Source organism: Pseudochaenichthys georgianus, chromosome 22, assembly GCF_902827115.2.
Source record: "Pseudochaenichthys georgianus chromosome 22, fPseGeo1.2, whole genome shotgun sequence".
In the NCBI taxonomy this organism is placed as follows: Eukaryota; Metazoa; Chordata; class Actinopteri; order Perciformes; family Channichthyidae; genus Pseudochaenichthys; species Pseudochaenichthys georgianus.
In genome coordinates, this window is record NC_047524.1 from 31,155,234 (window position 1) to 31,174,629 (window position 19,396).

A 19,396-nucleotide genomic window follows, 5' to 3' on the forward strand; every position below is an offset into this window, starting at 1 on the left:
TCTGTTGCAACATGTTGATGTTGAATAATCATGCAGTTACGCCTGAGTCCAGCAGATGGCGACATTGCCCGTCTCCAGAACATCTATAATCTATCTATAATAATAACAATATGTTTTTGTCTTGAACACCGCAGCAGGTAGTCAGTCATGGAAGAAGGAGAGATTCATGTATTTAAGAAGTTAATTGATTTATTAGTCTATAGAAGTGTGCAAGCAAAGTAGGCCCTCGTCCACCCTCTTGATAAGGCGCACACATTTCAGTGAATGCACGCCACTCAGGATAAATAAATGCATTCATTTAAAAGAAAGAAAGAGAGGGGGAAAAAAGAGAGAAAAGAGTAAGAAATGTCTGCTGTCCTATTTCACAGACTTATGTTTGAAATAAGCCTATTTAAAAAAAGGTTATCATGTTATGGTGCGCCCATATTTATTCATAAATAACCCAATACAAATCTGTGCAATAACATAACCATATTACCAGTTGCACTTGAACAACAATCAAACATTTACATTATAATATCAATAAAAACATTTGCAACAACATAACCATAATGAAATGTGCACTATAACAACAATAACCCATTTGCATTTAAATAACCATTTTTGCATCAAAAAAAGTTATCATTAATATAACAACAATTATATTTGCATTAATCTAACAATAAAACGTTTGCATGAAAACCACAATAAATGGATGCACAACACATAAAACTACATTTGCATTATTAAACAATAATAAAATGTGCATGAAGGACTATTACAATAAGACATCTGCATACAAATAAGTAACAATAAAACAAAATGCATATATAACAATATAACATTAAAGGTGGGGTAGGTAAGTTTCAGAAACTGGCTCGAGATACACTTTTTGTTATATTCCATGGAATGCTCTTAACATCCCGATAGCAATGAATATCTGAAGTGCTTTGACAACAAATCCATAAAAAAATGTCATCTGTAGAAGCCGTAATACTGTAAAAAGTACAACCAATCCGTTTAGCCGGCCCGGCTAAACGGATTGGATGGCCTACCTGCCTGTCAGCCTTCCATCGGGGCACAAACTTATCTCATTGGTCATGTGCGCGTTCGTGTGTGTTGGAGGAGGGGCTCTATAAGGAAGTGGCAGATTTTCTCCGGTTGTGTATTTTCAAATTTTAGCGATCTCGAGCCGGTTTCTCAAACTTACCTACCCCACCTTTAACATGAATATAACTATACTTTTGCACTAATATAACAATAAGACATTTTAAATGATTATATACAACTAACAACATCTACATGAATGTAACAGTAGACATTTGCTTCAACTATGGCTGACTGAGAGCAGTTTGCACCACCATGAAGTGTACGTTTAAAAAAGAAAAAGAGCTGCAATTGATCAATGAGGCAGGGGGGGGGGGGGCTGCCTATAGAGCACACTGTGTAGGCCACCACCTACCTGTGTGTGTCCCCCACCACCTCTCCTCCTCCCCGGCTCCAGTCCCCTACTGCAGCCAGCACTCATCGCGTCTCAGAGCTTCCAGTAAGACACTGAGACAAATGGCGGGGAGCTGTGTCTGTGGCCCGGTGTGTCTGTCAGCTGTCATGGATCCGGTCTAACCCAATTTAGCCCGCTGGTAGGACTCTGTGATTATCAGCCAGCATTCGAAGCTGCGGGGATGGACGCGGCTGATGTGAGCCAGCTGCCCGACGAGGAGCTGCTGATGCTGGGGAACGATGACCTGGTCCGGAGGCTGAGGCGCTTCGAGAGCCTCAACATGGACCTGATCGTGGAGCAGGGAAACATGATGAAGGAGGTGAACCGGAGCCTGCAGGTGCACCTTCACGAGATCCGGAGTCTGAAGGAGGCCAACCAGAAACTGCAGGGAGAGAACCAGGAGCTCCGGGAGCTCTGCTGCTTCCTGGACGATGACCGGCAGAAGGGCAAGAAGGTGTCCCGGGAGTGGCAGCGCTTCGGTCGCTACACCGCCAGCGTCCTGTGGAGGGATGTCGGGCTTTACCAGCAGAAGCTGCGGGAGCTGGAGGGCAGTCAGGAGGCGCTGAGGAGTCGGACAGAGAACACGGAGCTGAAGGAGATCCTCCTCATGCTGGATGAGGACAGAAGCGGACCTGGCTCGCGGAGCTCCATAGACAGCCAGTCCAGCCTCAGCAGCCTCACCTACCCGGCGCTGCTGCGGGACGCCGGGGACGGGAGCAGTTCATCCAGCACCGGAAGCGCCGGGAGTCCGGACCACTCTCACTCAGGGCCTGAGGGGAAGATGGGCTCCATGATGCGGGCTGCGGACCTCCACAGAGGAGCCGGGCTCAGCGGTAAGAGATTACCCGGTGTTCCCTGACAGAGATAACTAAGTATATTTACCCAAACTGTACTGCACACGTTTTAGGTATGCCTACTTCACTACGACGCTGAAGTTGGCTTCCGATTCAGAGCATCCGATTCGGCAGTTAAGGGGAAAGTTAAGGGACATTTAATTTACAGCGCTGAGCGAACAATCCTCCGTGTTTGAACGTCTTAAATCGCTGCATAGCCGATTTATTTGGACTGGATTATCCCAGAGGGTCTACAGATTCGTTATAACATAGTTTCAGATTTGTGAAACCTTAATTCTATTTGTGAAAATACAAACAAGGGAGATTTCAGTGCTTTTTTTAAATCTAGACCACATTAGACCAGGTCCTGATCTGAAACCACTAGAACTACACTCATCAAATCTGGACTGGATTATCGCAGAGGGTCTAAAGATTCTTTATAACATAGTTTGAGATTTGTGAAACCTTTATTCTATTTGTGAAAATACAAAAAGTGAGATTTCAGTGCTTTTTTCACATGTAGACCAGATTAGACCAAGTCCTGATCTGAAACCACTAGACCTACACTCATCAAATCTGGACTGGATTATCCCAGAGGGTCTAAAGATTCTTTATAACACAGTTTCAGATTTGTGAAACCTTTATTCTATTTGTGAAAATAGAAACACAGGTGGAAGGCTGAGGTTGCTGCAGCAGGCCAGGATCAGGATCAGAAAGTGAACCTCCCAGCTGGGCGAGCAGGGCACAAACAGGACAACACTCCCAGTACCTGCCAGAGGACAGCAAGGCAGGGAGCACAGACAGGCAGAAGGGGTCGTCACAACATGTTCTTTTGTTTTGTTTTATTGTTCTGTCTTTGTATTTAAGTATTCCAGTAATGTATGTTGCATGTTTTAATTTGATTGTATTTACTTGTTTAAATAAAATTAGTTTTAGGTTCACTTATAAAATCTGTCCAGGGACAACAGATGATAGCCTCTTGGCTAACTCTGGCACATTTACAGGAATGTTAATTAATGTGCACTGTCCCTGTTAAACAAATGAATACATAAATAAAAATAAGTGTATGCTCCTCATTTAGGTGATAATTCTTTATCTACAAAGTTTTCGTATCTTAAATACTGTTTCATAGCAAACAAAAAAATGAAAGAGATGTTAAAGGAATTCAGGTTCATGAGATAAAATAGAATAAAGCTTTCACAAATCTGAAACTGTTATAAAGAATCTTTAGACCCTCTGGGATAATCCAGTCCAGATTTGATGAGTCTAGGTCTAGTGGTTTCAGATCAGGACCTGGTCTAATGTGGTCTACATGTGAAAAAAGCAATGAAATCTCACTTTTTGTATTTTCACAAATAGAATAAAGGTTTCACAAATCTCAAACTGTGTTATAAAGAATCTTTAAACTCTCTGGGATAATCCAGTCCAAATAAATTGGCTATGCAGCGATTTAAGAGGTTAAAACACGGAGGATTGTTCGCTCAGCGCTGTAAATTAAATGTCCCTTAATTTTCCCCTTAACTGCCGAATCGGATGCTCTGAATCGGAAGCCAACTTCAGCGTCGTTACTTCACTTGAGTATCTCCATGAAATACTTTACTTCTACTCCACTACTCTCTATGGAAGCCCATTTCCGCCACTTGAAAAAAATAAAATCCCCATGAAAAGTCATAATGATGAGATAAAAAAGTCGAAATTATGAGATAGAAAGTCATAATTATGAGATAAAAAGTTATAATTATGAGATAAGAAAGTCGAAATAATGAGATAAAAAATCATAATTATGAGATAAGAAGTGTGCATGCGCTGCAGCGGCGCTGTCTTTAAAGGTCCCTTCATCACCTTGCTGCTCTCCACCATGCAAACAGCATCTATCTAGTCCTAAATAAGGTAACTATTACAGGTGACTTTTGTAAATGTTAGATGTTACATATAACCTATATTGCAGCTAAACTACAACAATGCAGTTCATAGCTTTGACATTACCCGTTATGAACTATAATATATATGCCTATAGTTTTGTGGTAACGTTCACGCCACTAATGACAATAGTGTAGGCATACTGCTGCTGTGAGTTGCTCTAACTCTAACCCGTGAAGGTTACCACAAAACTATAGGCATATATATTATATTCATAACAGGTAATGTCAAAGCTATGAACTGCATTGTTGTAGTGTAGCTGCAATATAGGCTATATGTAACATCTAACATTTACAAAAGTCACCTGCTTCCATAACTCTCAAAAGGGAAATAATGTAATTTTACTTAACACATTTAGCTACTTTTAACTAAATGCATCCCTAGAAATGTAATAGTGGACTAACTCAGTCACAACAGTCAAATTATTTAAATATTTTACGAAAAGTCACTCAGAACTTTGTTTGTCTACAACAGTCAAATGTGATGCAACAATAATCTAGAAATGTCACATATAAAAATAATTACATACACATAAAGGCCATTTTCTATTTTGACCTTTAACAGCATCAATAATTATAATCCAGTAATTAGGCTGTTATGCATAACAAATTAACAAGTAGGCCTACTTTTACTTTTGCTACTTTAGGTAGCCTACATTCTGATGCCAATACTTACTTTCAATGTAATGTCCCCTATTATAGTCTTTGTCAACAATATATTGTAGGTCTCAGTTATATAGAACCTGTCTCTGAACAAAGTATCAGAAAATAAAACCCTCTCTCTTTTCCTCCGTACCCACATCTCTAAACAATTAAATAAAAGGGTGCTAACAAGCAGATCCAGAATTTTCGCTCCTATAACGTAATTGGCGACATCCGGCCGAAGTGACACGTCCCAGGCACACGTGACACGTCCCAACCTATATTCTCCGGCACACGTGACACGTCCCAACCTATCGTCTCCGTATACAGTCGCAGCTGTGTGTCTCTGTATTCAGCAGGATGTCTGGAGGAGGCACTTGTTGTTATTTATAATACATATAAATAATGGCACTGTTCTAGCAGTAAACACTTAAGAAAGAACATGTCAAGCTATGTGCTGTATCAGAAACAATGCGCGCCGTGTTTTGGGAGTAATATGCTGTGTGTTTTACATTAGCAAGCATGCTAACACTCAGAGCTAGCCACGGAGCTATCGCTGTAGGCTACTGCAGAGAATATGTGTAACGTAATGTCCTTGTGGTAAACCCTGCGAGAGAGAAAGGTTTGAGTTGAAGTGGTTGGGAGCATAATATGGCATTTAATCACTGCAGCGTTTAGCTGAGCTTCTCCTGGTAGAAACTCTCTTAGCAGGGGAAAGCTGCGTGATGCTACAAAGGGGCGTGGCTAGCAGCAGCCGTTCCACTTAAAGCAGAATCAGCCTTTTTGGAACAGGGCTGGAATAGAGGGGTATGAGCAGTATGAGGCATGGCTACAATGCAGACATGTTTTGTATAGGTATGGCCATACAATACATTTTTCAAATATAGCATAATAGGTCCACTTTAAGTTTAAAACCTGAGTACTTCTTCAACCTCTGATTAATTCCTCATCCAGCCATAATTGATTCTTTGTCCCTCTCAGTCCTTCCCTCTTTAACAGAGGGTCGGGGGGGTTGGGCGTGCTGACCGACTGTAATTCAAGAAGTCCTCTGTCCTTTGCTTTTAGTCGCTCAGCGTTGTCTCAGTGTGTGTGTGTGTGTGTGTGTGTGTGTGTGTGTGTGTGTACCTAGTGGGTGTGTTTTTCCCTGAGGTCAGCACTGTCTGCTTCAGTGACTTTGAATGCATCACAGAGGTCACTACCTCACGGCTAGGTGTACTGAACAAGCTTACACTAACATTTAAGTTTAATTTATCGTCATAATGCAACACAGGGTGTCACAATGAAATGCAACTGTAGCTCAGTACATCATCCTACACACAAATAGCTATTTTCAAAGTCCTAATCCACACTCAAGACTGGTGGTGCTGCCAAATGCAGGACAAACAGCTGGTATAAAATCACCACCTGTGTGAATGTGTACATTCACAGGATTGTAAAATCACTGCTCATCTACAGTAACTATGATAACTTTTGTTTTTTCTATTAAATGAATGTGTTTCTTTAGATGTATTCTTAGGAAATACAATAAAACTTAATTTGTTCATCTAATTTTGGAAATTCTGATGTGTATGACAATTGTTGTCTTATTTCTACTGCTGCGTAGATGTATTTGGGTATAGTGACGTAACGTAAAGTAACGTTTTTTTCCGCGGAGCCGTTACGTTAAAGAGCCTGTGACACGGTTTTCCCCCATCATCCAAACCCATCAATTTGAGTACATATTGTCCCCTTGAAAACCGTTACTGAACTGATTTTGGATATTTGTACTTTGATAACCATTAATCTGCCTTCAATGTTGACCATTTTCTGGATCTTCTCGCGGATTCTTCAAGTCCCGCCAAATGATGGGTGACGTCATTGCGGGCACAGCGCTCCAGCTGCACCGTTCAGGATCCCAGCTTCTGCATGTAAACCTTTATATATATACAGTCAGATGTAAACGCACGACGGCGCACACAGCAGCAAGCTCAGACAGCGATGACAGGTTCATGTTGAACGTGTCTGAGAGCTCATATGAGGCTGAAGGATCGGTTTATGTTGTATCTGTTAGAAGTTTAGGAATGAGGTGCGTCAATATGGGCGATCATAGGTCATGTAGCCAGTGGTGGAATGGGACTACAAATCATCCCGGGACTCTCGACCGGCCCACTTCGGTACCGCTAGTAAATTGTCAACGGGGGGAGTGGGGGATGTCAGGGGCGGCGGGTGCTGTAGGCTAGGGAAGGCTAAGCCTTCCCAAATATTTGTGTCACTGCATCCTGGTAAAATACAAATATAATGTATAATGTCTATGTCTTTGACATTAGCGCTGCTAGCCACCTGTGCCCTGTTTGAGTAACAAACAAACTAACAACAACAAACTAACAAACGAGATCTCGCTAAGCGGTCCTACGACGCTGGTTATCAACTCGTTAATCAAGCCAGGGTTTCTCTCACCAGCTGAGAGCGCGTTCACGTGAAAGGGGTGGGGTTAGCTACATTTGACCAATCACAAACAGGGACAAGTGTACTGACAGCGCAGCGTCATACTTCATTAATGAAAAGTAAACTAATATTAGACAAATATGAGCTTTAAACATCCATGACTTAAACATATAATCCAGGATACAAGCCACAGAGTTGCACCTGCAAGGTGAATACAGAACAACTGGTTAAAAAATACCTAGGCCTACCGAGTGTTTGAAAGCGTATAGTTTATGATATCACTGCCCCATCTAAGACACGAGTGGATCTGACTTTAATTACATTTGTCTCGAGTGTTTCGTCAATATAATGTGTTGCTTAAAATAATACTTCTGCATACAGTATGTGACACTGTGAGTGTTGCACGGCCAGATACGGCTGGAGAAGCTGACTCAGATAAGGAAATATATGATATATTATGATATTATATGATCGATGATCTGATTGATGATATCAGTATGATATGAATGATAAGTGCGACACGTCGGCGTCTTCTCTGCATACGGCAGTTTAAACTGTATTTCCTTTATCCTGTAATATGACTTGAGAGATTTAAACTCCGCACACTGAGTTGATCTCTTTTCTATAGACGCCGGAGGCGGGCAGCGTCAGGTAAAAAAAGTTATTTAGCCTTCTCAAACCTGAGCCTCACGCGCCGCCTATGGGGGATGTGCTAGTGACTTATCCGACCGGCCCACTTCGGTACCGGCCCATCGGGCTTCGTCCCGATGGCAGTCCGCCACTGCACCCAGCCCACGTAAACTGTCAACGGGGGGAGCCTCGCTGCGGGGAAACGGTGGACCTAGTGTCCCGATCGGAGTGGCAATAATAATAATAATAATAATCCGTGCATTTTATCCATTAATTTCCCCAACATTGTGGTAAAAAAACCACACGTTTCATCCATGTTGGTGTACTACAACTACAAAAAGCATCGGTTTGTTTTCTCATCAGGAAATGCAGACCGGCTCAAACAAACGATTTTTAAACATCATCTTCACGATCTTTTAATGTATCATATGTTCGCCGAATTGACAAGAAAGCACTAATAAATGTAGTTTCATCCACTTGAGTTTACAACTACAAAAATAATCGATTTGTTTTTATATCACATCCGACGGGAGGAAATTCAGCAGCTCTCACTACCGATTTTTAATCCTAATGTAATCATCATCTTCACCACGATCATTTATGTTTATGTCGCCGAATTGACATGAAAGCACTGACGAATATGAATATACTGTAGTCAACTTCATTAAAACGTTATTAACGTCTCAGTAATTCACCATTTCTACGCATGACAACACACTTTGTCCGTGTTTGGCTCTCTCGCCGCACAGTGAAGCGTTCCCGCTTGGACGTCACTTCCGGCTTCCCCCAAAACTTCAAAATGAGTCGAAGGAATTTCCCCGCGATGTTAGAAATTATTGATATTTATCGTAACGGTATCTCACCTTCTTTTTTAAACTTACGGTTCGAGATGACTAGTAGCCCAATATTCCATTGCACAACAGTTGTTGGGATGCTGTCACAGGCTCTTTAAGTCTTCCTCACACACACACACACACACACACACACACACACACACACACACACACACACACACACACACACACACACACACACACACACACACACACACACACACACACACACACACACACACACACACACACACACACACACACACACGGCGGGACGTTGCGAGGCTCGCTGCTGCGAGGAGCGGACAGTGTGAGCTGGCCTGAGCACACACACAATCTCCCAGCCAGGCTGCGGGTGTGGTGTGTGTGTGCTCGGGCTGGTTTCGGGCTGGGTTTAGCTGTGTCTCGCTATCTCGCAGATGGCCACTGGGCTCACAAGGAGGGGGGGCAGGAGCTCCAACAAGCCGTTTAGGACAGAGAGTGAATACACATACTATACAGAGATGCTGTATGAGAAACCAATGTGAGTTTGGAACATTGCACAATATCAATCTATTCTAGTATACCACAACAATGGAAATATGATCAGTAGAAATGGCCATGACATGGGACTAGGATTGGGTACCGACATTTCGATTCCAACGGCATGTAAAGACATGTGAATTTCGGTTCCGCTTTTCGATGCCTGAGGAAATGTTTCTCGCCGCTCTCCGTAGCCTACTGTATGACTGCGAAGGGGCGGGAAATGTAGCGTTGTACCCATAGACTGTATATATAAATGGACGTAGGGTCCGTGACGTTACCCATAGGATTCTGCAGAGTTGCCGAGAAGCCCTTAGTAGGCGGAGTCGGCCACTAACGGCTCGACAGTGACGTCAGAGTTCAACTCCCGCCTTCTCCAGCCTGCTCCAAATAAGGGCAAAGAGGCGGAGCCGAGGCGGGACCTGCTGCCACCGAGCTGGAAGTTCCAGAGCTAGCTGAAGCTACCAAGCTAAGCTAACATGCTCCCCATCTGCACACTGCCGTCGCATTTTACGTTAAGGTAAGCGGACATGAAACTATTCAGCAAAACTATAAATAATAATCTAAGTTATTGAGTTTTTAGCATAATACTTCAGAATCTTAAAACCCCTTAACGTTTGAATGCAATTGTGCTAAATTTAACACTGGAATCAAGCAAATATTAATATGTTTGCATGACATTAGTTATTTATATTTTGATATCACTTAATTACACGTTTAATACATTTAAGTCAAGCTAAGGTACATGTGATGGTAGCTAGTTAGTGCTCTTACCTGTGAGGCCTCCTCCCAGGGATGCAAACTCATCAGGTATGAAAAAGGTGACAAAGATCCGAGCCCCCCGACCCCACGGAATATCGGCTTTAAAATTAGGAATAACAGATGATTTTAGCAGTCAGAACAACTAAAGCAGCAGTGTTACTAAGAACAGAAATGCCAAAGAGTCACATCTAATATAAATATATATAAAAGCATTTATTTTAATTTTGTAGCAGTGAGTTTAACATTTTGGCAGCACTGTTGAGCATTTTGAAAATGTATTTTCATGCTTAGTCTTTCTATCTTTATAGCCACTGGTGTAAAGTAACTAAGTTCATAAACTCAAGTACTACTTGGGTACAATTTTGAGATACTTGTACTTTATTTAAGTATTTCAATGTTTATTTTGCTACTTTGTACTTCTAATCCACAACAGTTTAGAGGTACATGGTGTACTTTTACTCCACTACATGTATTATATTAATCCCTTTAGTTACTTCACAGATGTGGATGAATGATGTGAAATATAATCAAGTGTTGAATCAGACTTTAGTTCCACCTGGAGTAAATCCACCAGCTACCCTGCAGTCTACAAAGTCATTCAGACTAGCTGCACCTTTACCAGCTTTGAGAACACTTTCATGATCAATCATTATAAAACATATCATATATATTATTCTGAAATGGACCAATCTGCACAATGACTACTTTTACTGTCGCTACTTTAATACTTTTACTTGAGGAACATTTTGAATGCAGTACTTTTACTGTAACAGAGTATTCCTTCACTCTGGTGCTTCTAGTACAAGACCTGAGTACTTCTACTTTTACTGTCGCTACTTTAACTATATTTTGATGATAATACTTTTGTACTTTTATTTGAGGAACATTTTGATTGCAGGATTGTTCCTAGATTCTGGTACTTCTACTCAAGTACAAGACCTGGGTACTTCTACTTTTACTCAAGTACAAGATATATAGTTATACCACCTCCGTTTATAGCCTATGAAAAAAACTAATAGAAAACGAAGGCTAAAGCTAACGTTACCAGATAGTGATGCTCGTTTGCTAGTTAAGTTTGCTCAACGATAATATTACGACAGAAAAACTTTTCAGTGCACATCACGCTCTGCCGCTCCGACAGGGAGCTCTGCTCTGAACACCTGAACGGCCCGTTCTAACAGCTGTTCACCCGCGGTCCAACACAGTGACTCCGGACAACACAGTTAATATTAACGAATGCACCCGTAGGTAATGTAGCTGCTGAAGCTAGACACTCATCGTGGAGCAGCAGAGCCTTATTATACATCCATGAACAGAGCCGACAGGCAGGAAGACTCGAGCACACAGCTCGCGCTTCATTATAATATATAAAAAAAGAACACCATGCGTGTCATGATGGCACTGGCACATAGCAGCTTGCGGCCGCAGATTACTCCGGGTCCCAGACCCCCCCCATACCCCAAAAATATTTTTATTGCAGATCTACATGAATCACACAAACGACCTATTTTGGATTCAAAACGGTGAATTTCGCCGAAAGGTGACAAGTTTGCATCCCTGTCCTCCAAACAGCATAATAACCAGACTGTATCATTACAACTAAGTACCAGTTCTAGATCCTTGACTTTAGACAAACAATTCAAAAGACAACATTTACTTAAAGACCAATCTTTATTTGAATGTGCCTCTTAACCTGATATATTAGTTATACAGTAATAGTATTGACAATCTAAAAAAACTGAGCAACTCAACAGTCAACTTTATATTTCTTATTGTCCAAAGCATTTATTATTTTCATTTTTCCCCTCTCATATTCAGTGTGGACGGAATTGAGACAGCCTGGTGTCCAGAGAGCTGCAGAGACTTCAGGGAGAAACCTCCGTGTGATGGACGTCCTGTCTGTTGGTTTGGAGAGGACTGAGGGTCTTTCCTCAGCGAGGAGGACCAGGCCTGATGGAGGAGCCCATGCTGGGCAAAGCTGATACCAACTGCACAGGCCTAGTCTGTCACTTTATTTGACTAAATGTGTTTATTTATAGATTTAATAGGTTGACACCTTCTGTCCATATGTGCTTTTTATTTAAAACATGTTTGATTCACTTTTGGTTCACACTTCAATAAATTGTATTTGCATTCCTTTTGTCCATTATTCTTACTGAAAATGTTAGATTACACATTCACATCTGACTGAAGATTGGCCCCATTTATTTGTGACATTGCAAACTCTGCGGTTCAAGGCACAAGTGATGTGAAGCTCATAAAGCGAGGCACATAGAAATAATCAGCTGATGGAGTGTAGATGTGGAAATAGCTGCATTCGATCAGCTGACTGTTTTTACAATAAAAGTAGTTTCTTAGTGAATGTCCTGTAATGGTCTTAAAATCTCATAACATCAGCTTTTAATGTTCCTCTTGGATGTTCTTCTTGACCCTCAGAGAAGGAGAAAATGTTGTGTCTTTCAGGCATGTCCTTTCCTAACAAAAATGACAGGAAACATAAAACATATTATTGCAGAACAAGTGTGTTATTTATGAAAGTGGTGTGTTTGTGTGTTTAGGGGCTGTAGATATAATTATTTTGTAATTGTAATGTTTTTTTTTTATTTCAACAGTGAGCTACAAAGACGATCAGATTATGAATGAACAGTATGAAGCTCATCAACATTGAAATATATGTTATTAATATCAAATATATATCAAAATAATATTTAACTGTTATCAAAACGTAGTGCAACTGTAGAAGCTTGCTCCGTTGTCTCACTGAAAGAATAACTTTTACCACGTTTTTTGCAGACAATATTGAGAGATAAATAGTAGCAGTTCTCACTATGTGTTACATATCTTTGCCTTCAATACATTAAATTAGAAAGCTGACAAAACCATATTTCTTTAGCCTTTATTTAAACAGGTGTAGATCTCATTGAGACACAAGGTCTCATTTTCACACAATCATATTGCTTGTTAACATCTAAATGTAACCTTTTGCATGGAAAAAACCCTCAACTTAACTGATGTGTAGGTGATCTAGTATTTAGTATTGTTTAATGGAATGTATATCAGTGTATTAAAGTCAATACTTCATTTATTTAAACAAATATCTTTCTTTATTCTTTGTACAGTATGAAAAATAGAGTCTTTGTACCTGTGCTGAAGTTCACTGCTGTGAGGAGTCCAGTTCTGTCTCTCACTCTCTGGTCCAGCCTGTCTGCATCACCTGGACACCTTAAACAAACAGATATATATATATATATATATATATATATATGTAAAGTACCATGTGTACAAACAATATAACTGATTCTCTTCTGTTGAACATGTTGGATTGTGTATTGTCCGAGTCAGGGTCCTTTTTATTTTACTGTAACTTTGGAAGTTGTGTTACCAATGCTTACTGTTTATTTGATACCCATTTGGTAATGCAATTAATAAAAACAATAAGGTTTGGGTTCGTTCTTCAGATGACTGTGACGTTAACGTGTAAGCTCGATCATGAACTCCAGCTCAATCAACCATATTGTAATATCTAAGTAATCATCTTGAAATATGACATTATTATTTGTAATATACACACATCTTATTGTGAGGTTGATTTCACATATACACCACTTCGACATGAGCTTGTCTACATACTTGAGCATAGCCAATTTAAATTAACCTTAGCGATGCATACAGTTCCTACGTATAATAAAATATCTCTCTAAGTTACAAGGATGACCTTATTTTATCAACCTCAAACAGAAGCCGTTTGTTCTACAGTATTATCCCACTTAACGCTTAACACTTGTCTATTTCGTTTTAACCTTTATATATACAGTCTATGGTTTTAACTTGGAGACTACGATTAGCATCGTTAGCACCGATGTAGCTACCACTCACTTACACGCTAACCCAAGCCTTAACATTCATTACGTAGCTGATTCAAATCATAAACACATCAATAAATACTCAAATTTCACTTACCGCAAAAACCGCATTCATGCACCGTCTGTTTTAACCGCAGTGCAAGTAACAATAGTCCGATATATAAGCATGAAGAACAAACAACCACGGCCGGCTTCAAGTTGAACTTCTGGATGAGCTGAGCAGGCAGAGTCCCTGTAGCTAGCTTCACGGAGCAGGTAGCAGAGAGACAAGAAGCTAGCAGCAGCAGTCACTTGACAGAGCTGTCACTCAATGTGACTACGCCCTAATATATGCATAACTTTAAGGCTTAATATTAATTAAACAGATGAGTTGAGAGAAAATGCACCCCCCACACAGTAGTCATGAAGGGGGAATCTGACTATACAGAGAATATGGTTTTTTGAACCACGATGTAAACATGTTTATTTCTGCTGTAAAGTTGGGCATTTTAACATGGGGGTCTATGGAAATTGCTCCCTTCTGCAGCCTGCTCCTACTGGCCACTAGATGAACTGCAGTGTGTGGCACTTCCGTATTGGCGTCCCGGCTCATCTCCAGAGTTTGCCGCTTGGTTGTACCCAAAGTGTAGCGTTGTACGTACCCATAGTACAACGACAACAACCCACACATTGCGGTTGTACCTATACTTCCTACAGCGTAACCTGAGACCAGGGCCGGCCCGTCACACTGGCGTTATAGATGTTCGCCTAGGGCGCCAGATCTGTGGAGGCGCTGCGCTGACCGCTCTGGGAGGGAAACAAATGTTTTGACCGTTGGGGCTCATCCTAATTTTCGGCCTTGATGTAACAACATTCATAATTAAGTAAATGTAACACCCTTTTCATCCCGGTTACACTTTTCATTTGCCCTGTACGATGGGCGCTGCAAGTGATGAAAATGGGGGATGTTGGCTTATCTGGCGCCCACAGCTCACAGCCAAAGTGCGAGTAAGCGTGGAAGCGAGCGAGGGAGAAAGGGAGGGTACACCGGTACGCGCTGTTGTTATAACGGCCCGTCCACACAGCGGCGTGCGCTGACGCTTGCCGGCGGGCGTGTCTGAAACTCGACCAACAACCAATCACATGAATCTCCCGCCCCTGACACACAAGCAGCGGTTTGATTGGCTAGAGCTTGTACTGGCATATGATTCGATTGGCTGACGCTTCTGCCGAGGCGTCAAAAGTTGAACATTGCTCAACTTTTGCAGCGAGCCACGCCAGCTCCGCGTCGCTTCCCACGATGCATTTCGGCTAAAAGTGACGTCACCCCATTCAAAGTGAATGGTGAAGCGTCAACGCACGCCGCTGTGTGCATCTGGTGCTAGCTGCTCTAATGAAAGAAGAAGATGTTTCTACAATGATGTGGAGGAGAGTCCTCTCCAGTCAGACTGAGGCTGATAACTACAGCTCAGTGAGGTAAAGGACTCCGAGTGTTTAGATAGTTCACTTTAGTCTAAGTTATCTCAGTGGGTCTCAAACGTTTTGATCACAATTTATGTAAACACATATTTCCAAGGCACTCCTTTATAATTATTGGGATAAAACAGGTTTGAAATCATTCCAATGTATACTATAGGACAGTAAACCAGACATATCGTTTTAAACTGGAGAGATAAAAAAATATGCATAAATAAAATAGAAAAATAAGATATGAATGAACAACAAAAATAAAATACGTTACATGTATTTGTTATTGGCTATGGTAGGTTACTGGTTATGCTCACATACTTATTTAATTATTCAAATGTGAACCGATCTTTTTCATATGGGTGTTTAGAGTTGTACCCCCTAGATCTAGTCTCTAGTAATTCTGCTTAAAGTGCACCAGATTGAAGCATTTTACTTCAAAATGTTCAAACATTTCTTCCCGGTATGCCTGAGAGGCAGATATGCTTGTTTTTCTCAACAAGAACTGTTTTTAAATGGGGGGGGGGGGGTTCCTTTAAAAGTTGGACTGTTGCACTGTTGTAGCTTCAGTGGTTCTCAGGTTACAGTTACATAGCAGTGAATATAAACAGACTGATTAATGTGAATATTACTGTAAACTAACCTGTGTAAAAGTTTCTCGAATAAATGTAATTTTTTTGGTGGAAGAAGCATGTATCATTTTTTTACCCTGCCCCTCAAAGAATCGGAATTGAGAACCGTTAAGAACCGGAATCGAAAAGTAGAATCGGAATCGGAATCAGAATCGTGGAAATTCAAACGATACCCAACCCTACATGGGACCTTTAAAGATGGTTTTGATTTATGGCTGCTGAAAAGCGCCTAGAGTCTATTGACTATATTGATGTGCAAGTGTTTCATATTGTTAATCCTATATATTTAGCAAAGTAACCTTGTCAATGTACTGCTTAAAAACTGAAAATATGATGTGATATGAATGATAAGTTTGACACTAAGATGTGTACACTCATTTTACAGATTCTCTGTGATACTATGCCCCAGGAATATATTATATATATATTTTTATAAGACTACCTCTCTCTCTCTCTCTCTCTCTCTCTCTCTCTCTCTCTCTCTCTCCTCTCTCTCTCGCTCTCTCTCTCTCTCGCTCTCTCTCTCTCTCTCTCTCTCTCTCTCTCTCTCTCTCTCACACACACACATACCATGTATACATCACTTCAGAGGACATTACATTGACTAAAATTAATGATTCCCCTTATGGGGACCTCCATTATGTCCCCATAAGGGAGGCGAGTCCCCACACGTGACTGTGTAAACAGATGTAGGTCCCCACAAGTATAGTAATGCTAGGCCACACACACACACACACACACACACACACACACACACACACACACACACACACACACACACACACACACACACACACACACACACACACACACACACACACACACACACACACACACACACACACACACACACACACACACTCAGGACAGTTTGAATGACATATCATCACTATGTGTGATTGCTAATATAACTGTTGTGTTGTAAGTGTGAGTCTTACATGAATTATCTTATTATTATATATATAACTTTCATGACAATAACTGTACATACATAAAGAGACGGGGGGGGGGGGTTCGGGGTTAAAAATACTTTTCTAATATTACATTCACATGCTTATTTTAGAAGTATCCTACATAGTGCACCCATATCCTCTGATCCTTACTTATTTTTGAAAAATCCGATTCACCCTATTTTCTACACAAATAAAGAAAAAAGAAAAGAACAAAGCTTGATGAAAGATCAATTCCAATCAAAGGACAAACGGGTTCATCATTGGTACACATCACAAGCTATGCAGTTTGAAGGGGGAAAGCCATTCTGCAAACTGTGTCTATACACTGCAAGGCATTGCAATGGTGAACCGTAGCTATATGCGGTATACTGTCTGCAGGGTTGACCACTTGCCAGATCGTTGGTGTACTCTCACGTTACTGTGTCTGTTCTCCGCCAGGCGGTGTGGAGAAAGCTGGATGAAGCCGTGGGACCCAGCACGCTGTTTTAAAAGACCCTTAAAGACAACAAGGGAGCCACCAGAGGTCCCAACATCCCTACACTGAACGCTCTTCAGCACAGTGTGTGTTCTGTTGGCCGTCAAACCGGTCTCCTCAGTCTGAAGACAGAATGGATATCCTGTCCTGCAAGACATTCATAACAGCCACTCTTCTACTCTGGGTCACAGACTTGTGCTGTATCTCATCTTGGAAACCTTCATTATGACACTGCCATGTCGCACACTATGAACACTGCGCAGTGTGTACACTTAGACCATGTTGTGTTGACTCACATCACACACTGCTGCTGTGCCATCGCCAGAAGTGATGCATGCTGCTGTTAGCTAGCTACCAGTGTTATCGTGTGCGGTAGCCAATCATTACGTACTGCTCAATTAACCAAATAGAAAATGGATAGCTTCTTTTCAACACCAGTGAAGTGATACGTTAATAAATTGAGAAAAAAGGCCAAATGTATAACCTTTATTTTTATAGTGCTACGTTCACAGGAGCAAACACATCACGGCTGGAGTTGCACAGCAATTCACAGAAAGTGTTTTCGTCGTTACTCCTACATGTTGCCATGCTTTTGATTTGTTTTATTTATTGGGAAAATATCCAAAATGCTTTTTTGGTCATTGAGTTACACCTTGAAGGGGTAGTTTAGAGAAAGAAGAGGGCTGTGTAAAATATATATTTATTTCAGTACATAGATATCTATTTAGGTAACCTTGGACTAGCATGACTTGTATTTCTAAATAAGCTGTATATCGCTGACAGTATTTCAGCAGTCTATCATAGTGATATGAACACATTGAAAAGGCCATTTGTTGGTGATCGTAACATGAGGAGGAATTTCTGTCAGAAAAAGTACACAAAAGAAGTCAAAGTACCTGTGATTGAACAGGATACTTATATCTGATGATCTGAACAACCAATTCATATAATGTTGGGCAAGTTTAACCTACAGTATAAAAAGGCATTGTGTTTAACATCCTATAGTCTGTTTCCAGACCTATGATCACTACATAATCTTCTATTGGTTCAGTGATTGATAGGGAATACATCCCAGCAAAATGGCAATTAATTTAAATCTAAAATGTTAGGTCAGATACATTTGGATTCAAAAATATGTAACATAAAGCCTAAAAAGTAAATACTTACATTGATCATTGGGCCACTATAATAAAAGGACATGTACTTAAAAAACTGAGAAATATCTGTTTATACAAATATTTGTATCTTTTAGTTTCATTTTTTATTTGGGAATGCTGTCAGTGAGGAGGAAGGAAACAGTTACCAGGGGAGTTTCAGTGATGGCTGCCAGTCTCCATGTATCCACTAGGTGACACCATAACCCCACAAAATGGAATCTGGAAGGACACTATAGTGAGATGAGTGTTACATATGTGTGTTGATGTCTGTGTAGTTAGTATCCTACATGTACCCTAACATGTGCCCTGTGGCTCAATAGTGCACACATAAAATCGACTTTGTACATATTGTAAATAAAATCCCAAATTGGGATCAATAAAGTATATCTAATCTAATCTGATGAACACTTAACACCCACGTGTGAGTATATTGCAGTTGAGACACACCAAAGGTTTTTACTTGCAAAGGTATTAAGTAAAGCTTTTACGAAGGTTTTTTGAAAAAAGGTTTTATTTAATTTGTCTTCCTTTGTGAGATTAAATGTAAAAAGAGGAATTAGAATAGTGCAATTACATTACATCTTATATCAGTATGAGGTCTGATTATGTCCATTACAGTCCATTACTCAGAACCATTGTGTATTTCGGATATTTGTGTTATCTCTCCAAAGAATGTGTCATTTATTCACAACATCCGTACAGCATTTCAACAGAAAGTAAAGTTCAGTCAGACGTCTCTGAAATGGATTATTATGTAAATGAAGCATATGTGTGGTCTTTGACTTCTTCACTCCCCACACAAGGCAACAGCTAAATGAGCACAAC

The 19,396-nt window shown here is 40.7% G+C and overlaps 1 protein-coding gene across 3 annotated transcripts; it reads left to right on the plus strand.

The window, feature by feature from the left end:
* The first annotated feature begins 65 nt into the window (after nucleotides 1-65).
* On the plus strand, nucleotides 66-18,903 carry LOC117467953 (coiled-coil domain-containing protein 85C-A-like). Of its 3 annotated transcripts, none has more exons than XM_034111900.2 (2): nucleotides 66-2,313; nucleotides 17,378-18,903. In XM_034111900.2, the coding sequence occupies exons 1-2, from the start codon at nucleotides 1,662-1,664 to the stop codon at nucleotides 17,398-17,400; spliced, it is 675 nt and encodes a 224-aa protein (XP_033967791.1). In that variant the 5' UTR covers nucleotides 66-1,661; the 3' UTR covers nucleotides 17,401-18,903. The 3 variants fall into 3 exon arrangements, with proteins under 3 accessions (XP_033967791.1, XP_071063326.1, XP_071063327.1); XM_071207225.1 differs by lacking the exon at nucleotides 17,378-18,903 and adding an exon at nucleotides 11,864-12,069; XM_071207226.1 differs by lacking the exon at nucleotides 17,378-18,903 and adding an exon at nucleotides 2,976-3,279.
* Nucleotides 18,904-19,396: the final 493 nt, after the last annotated feature.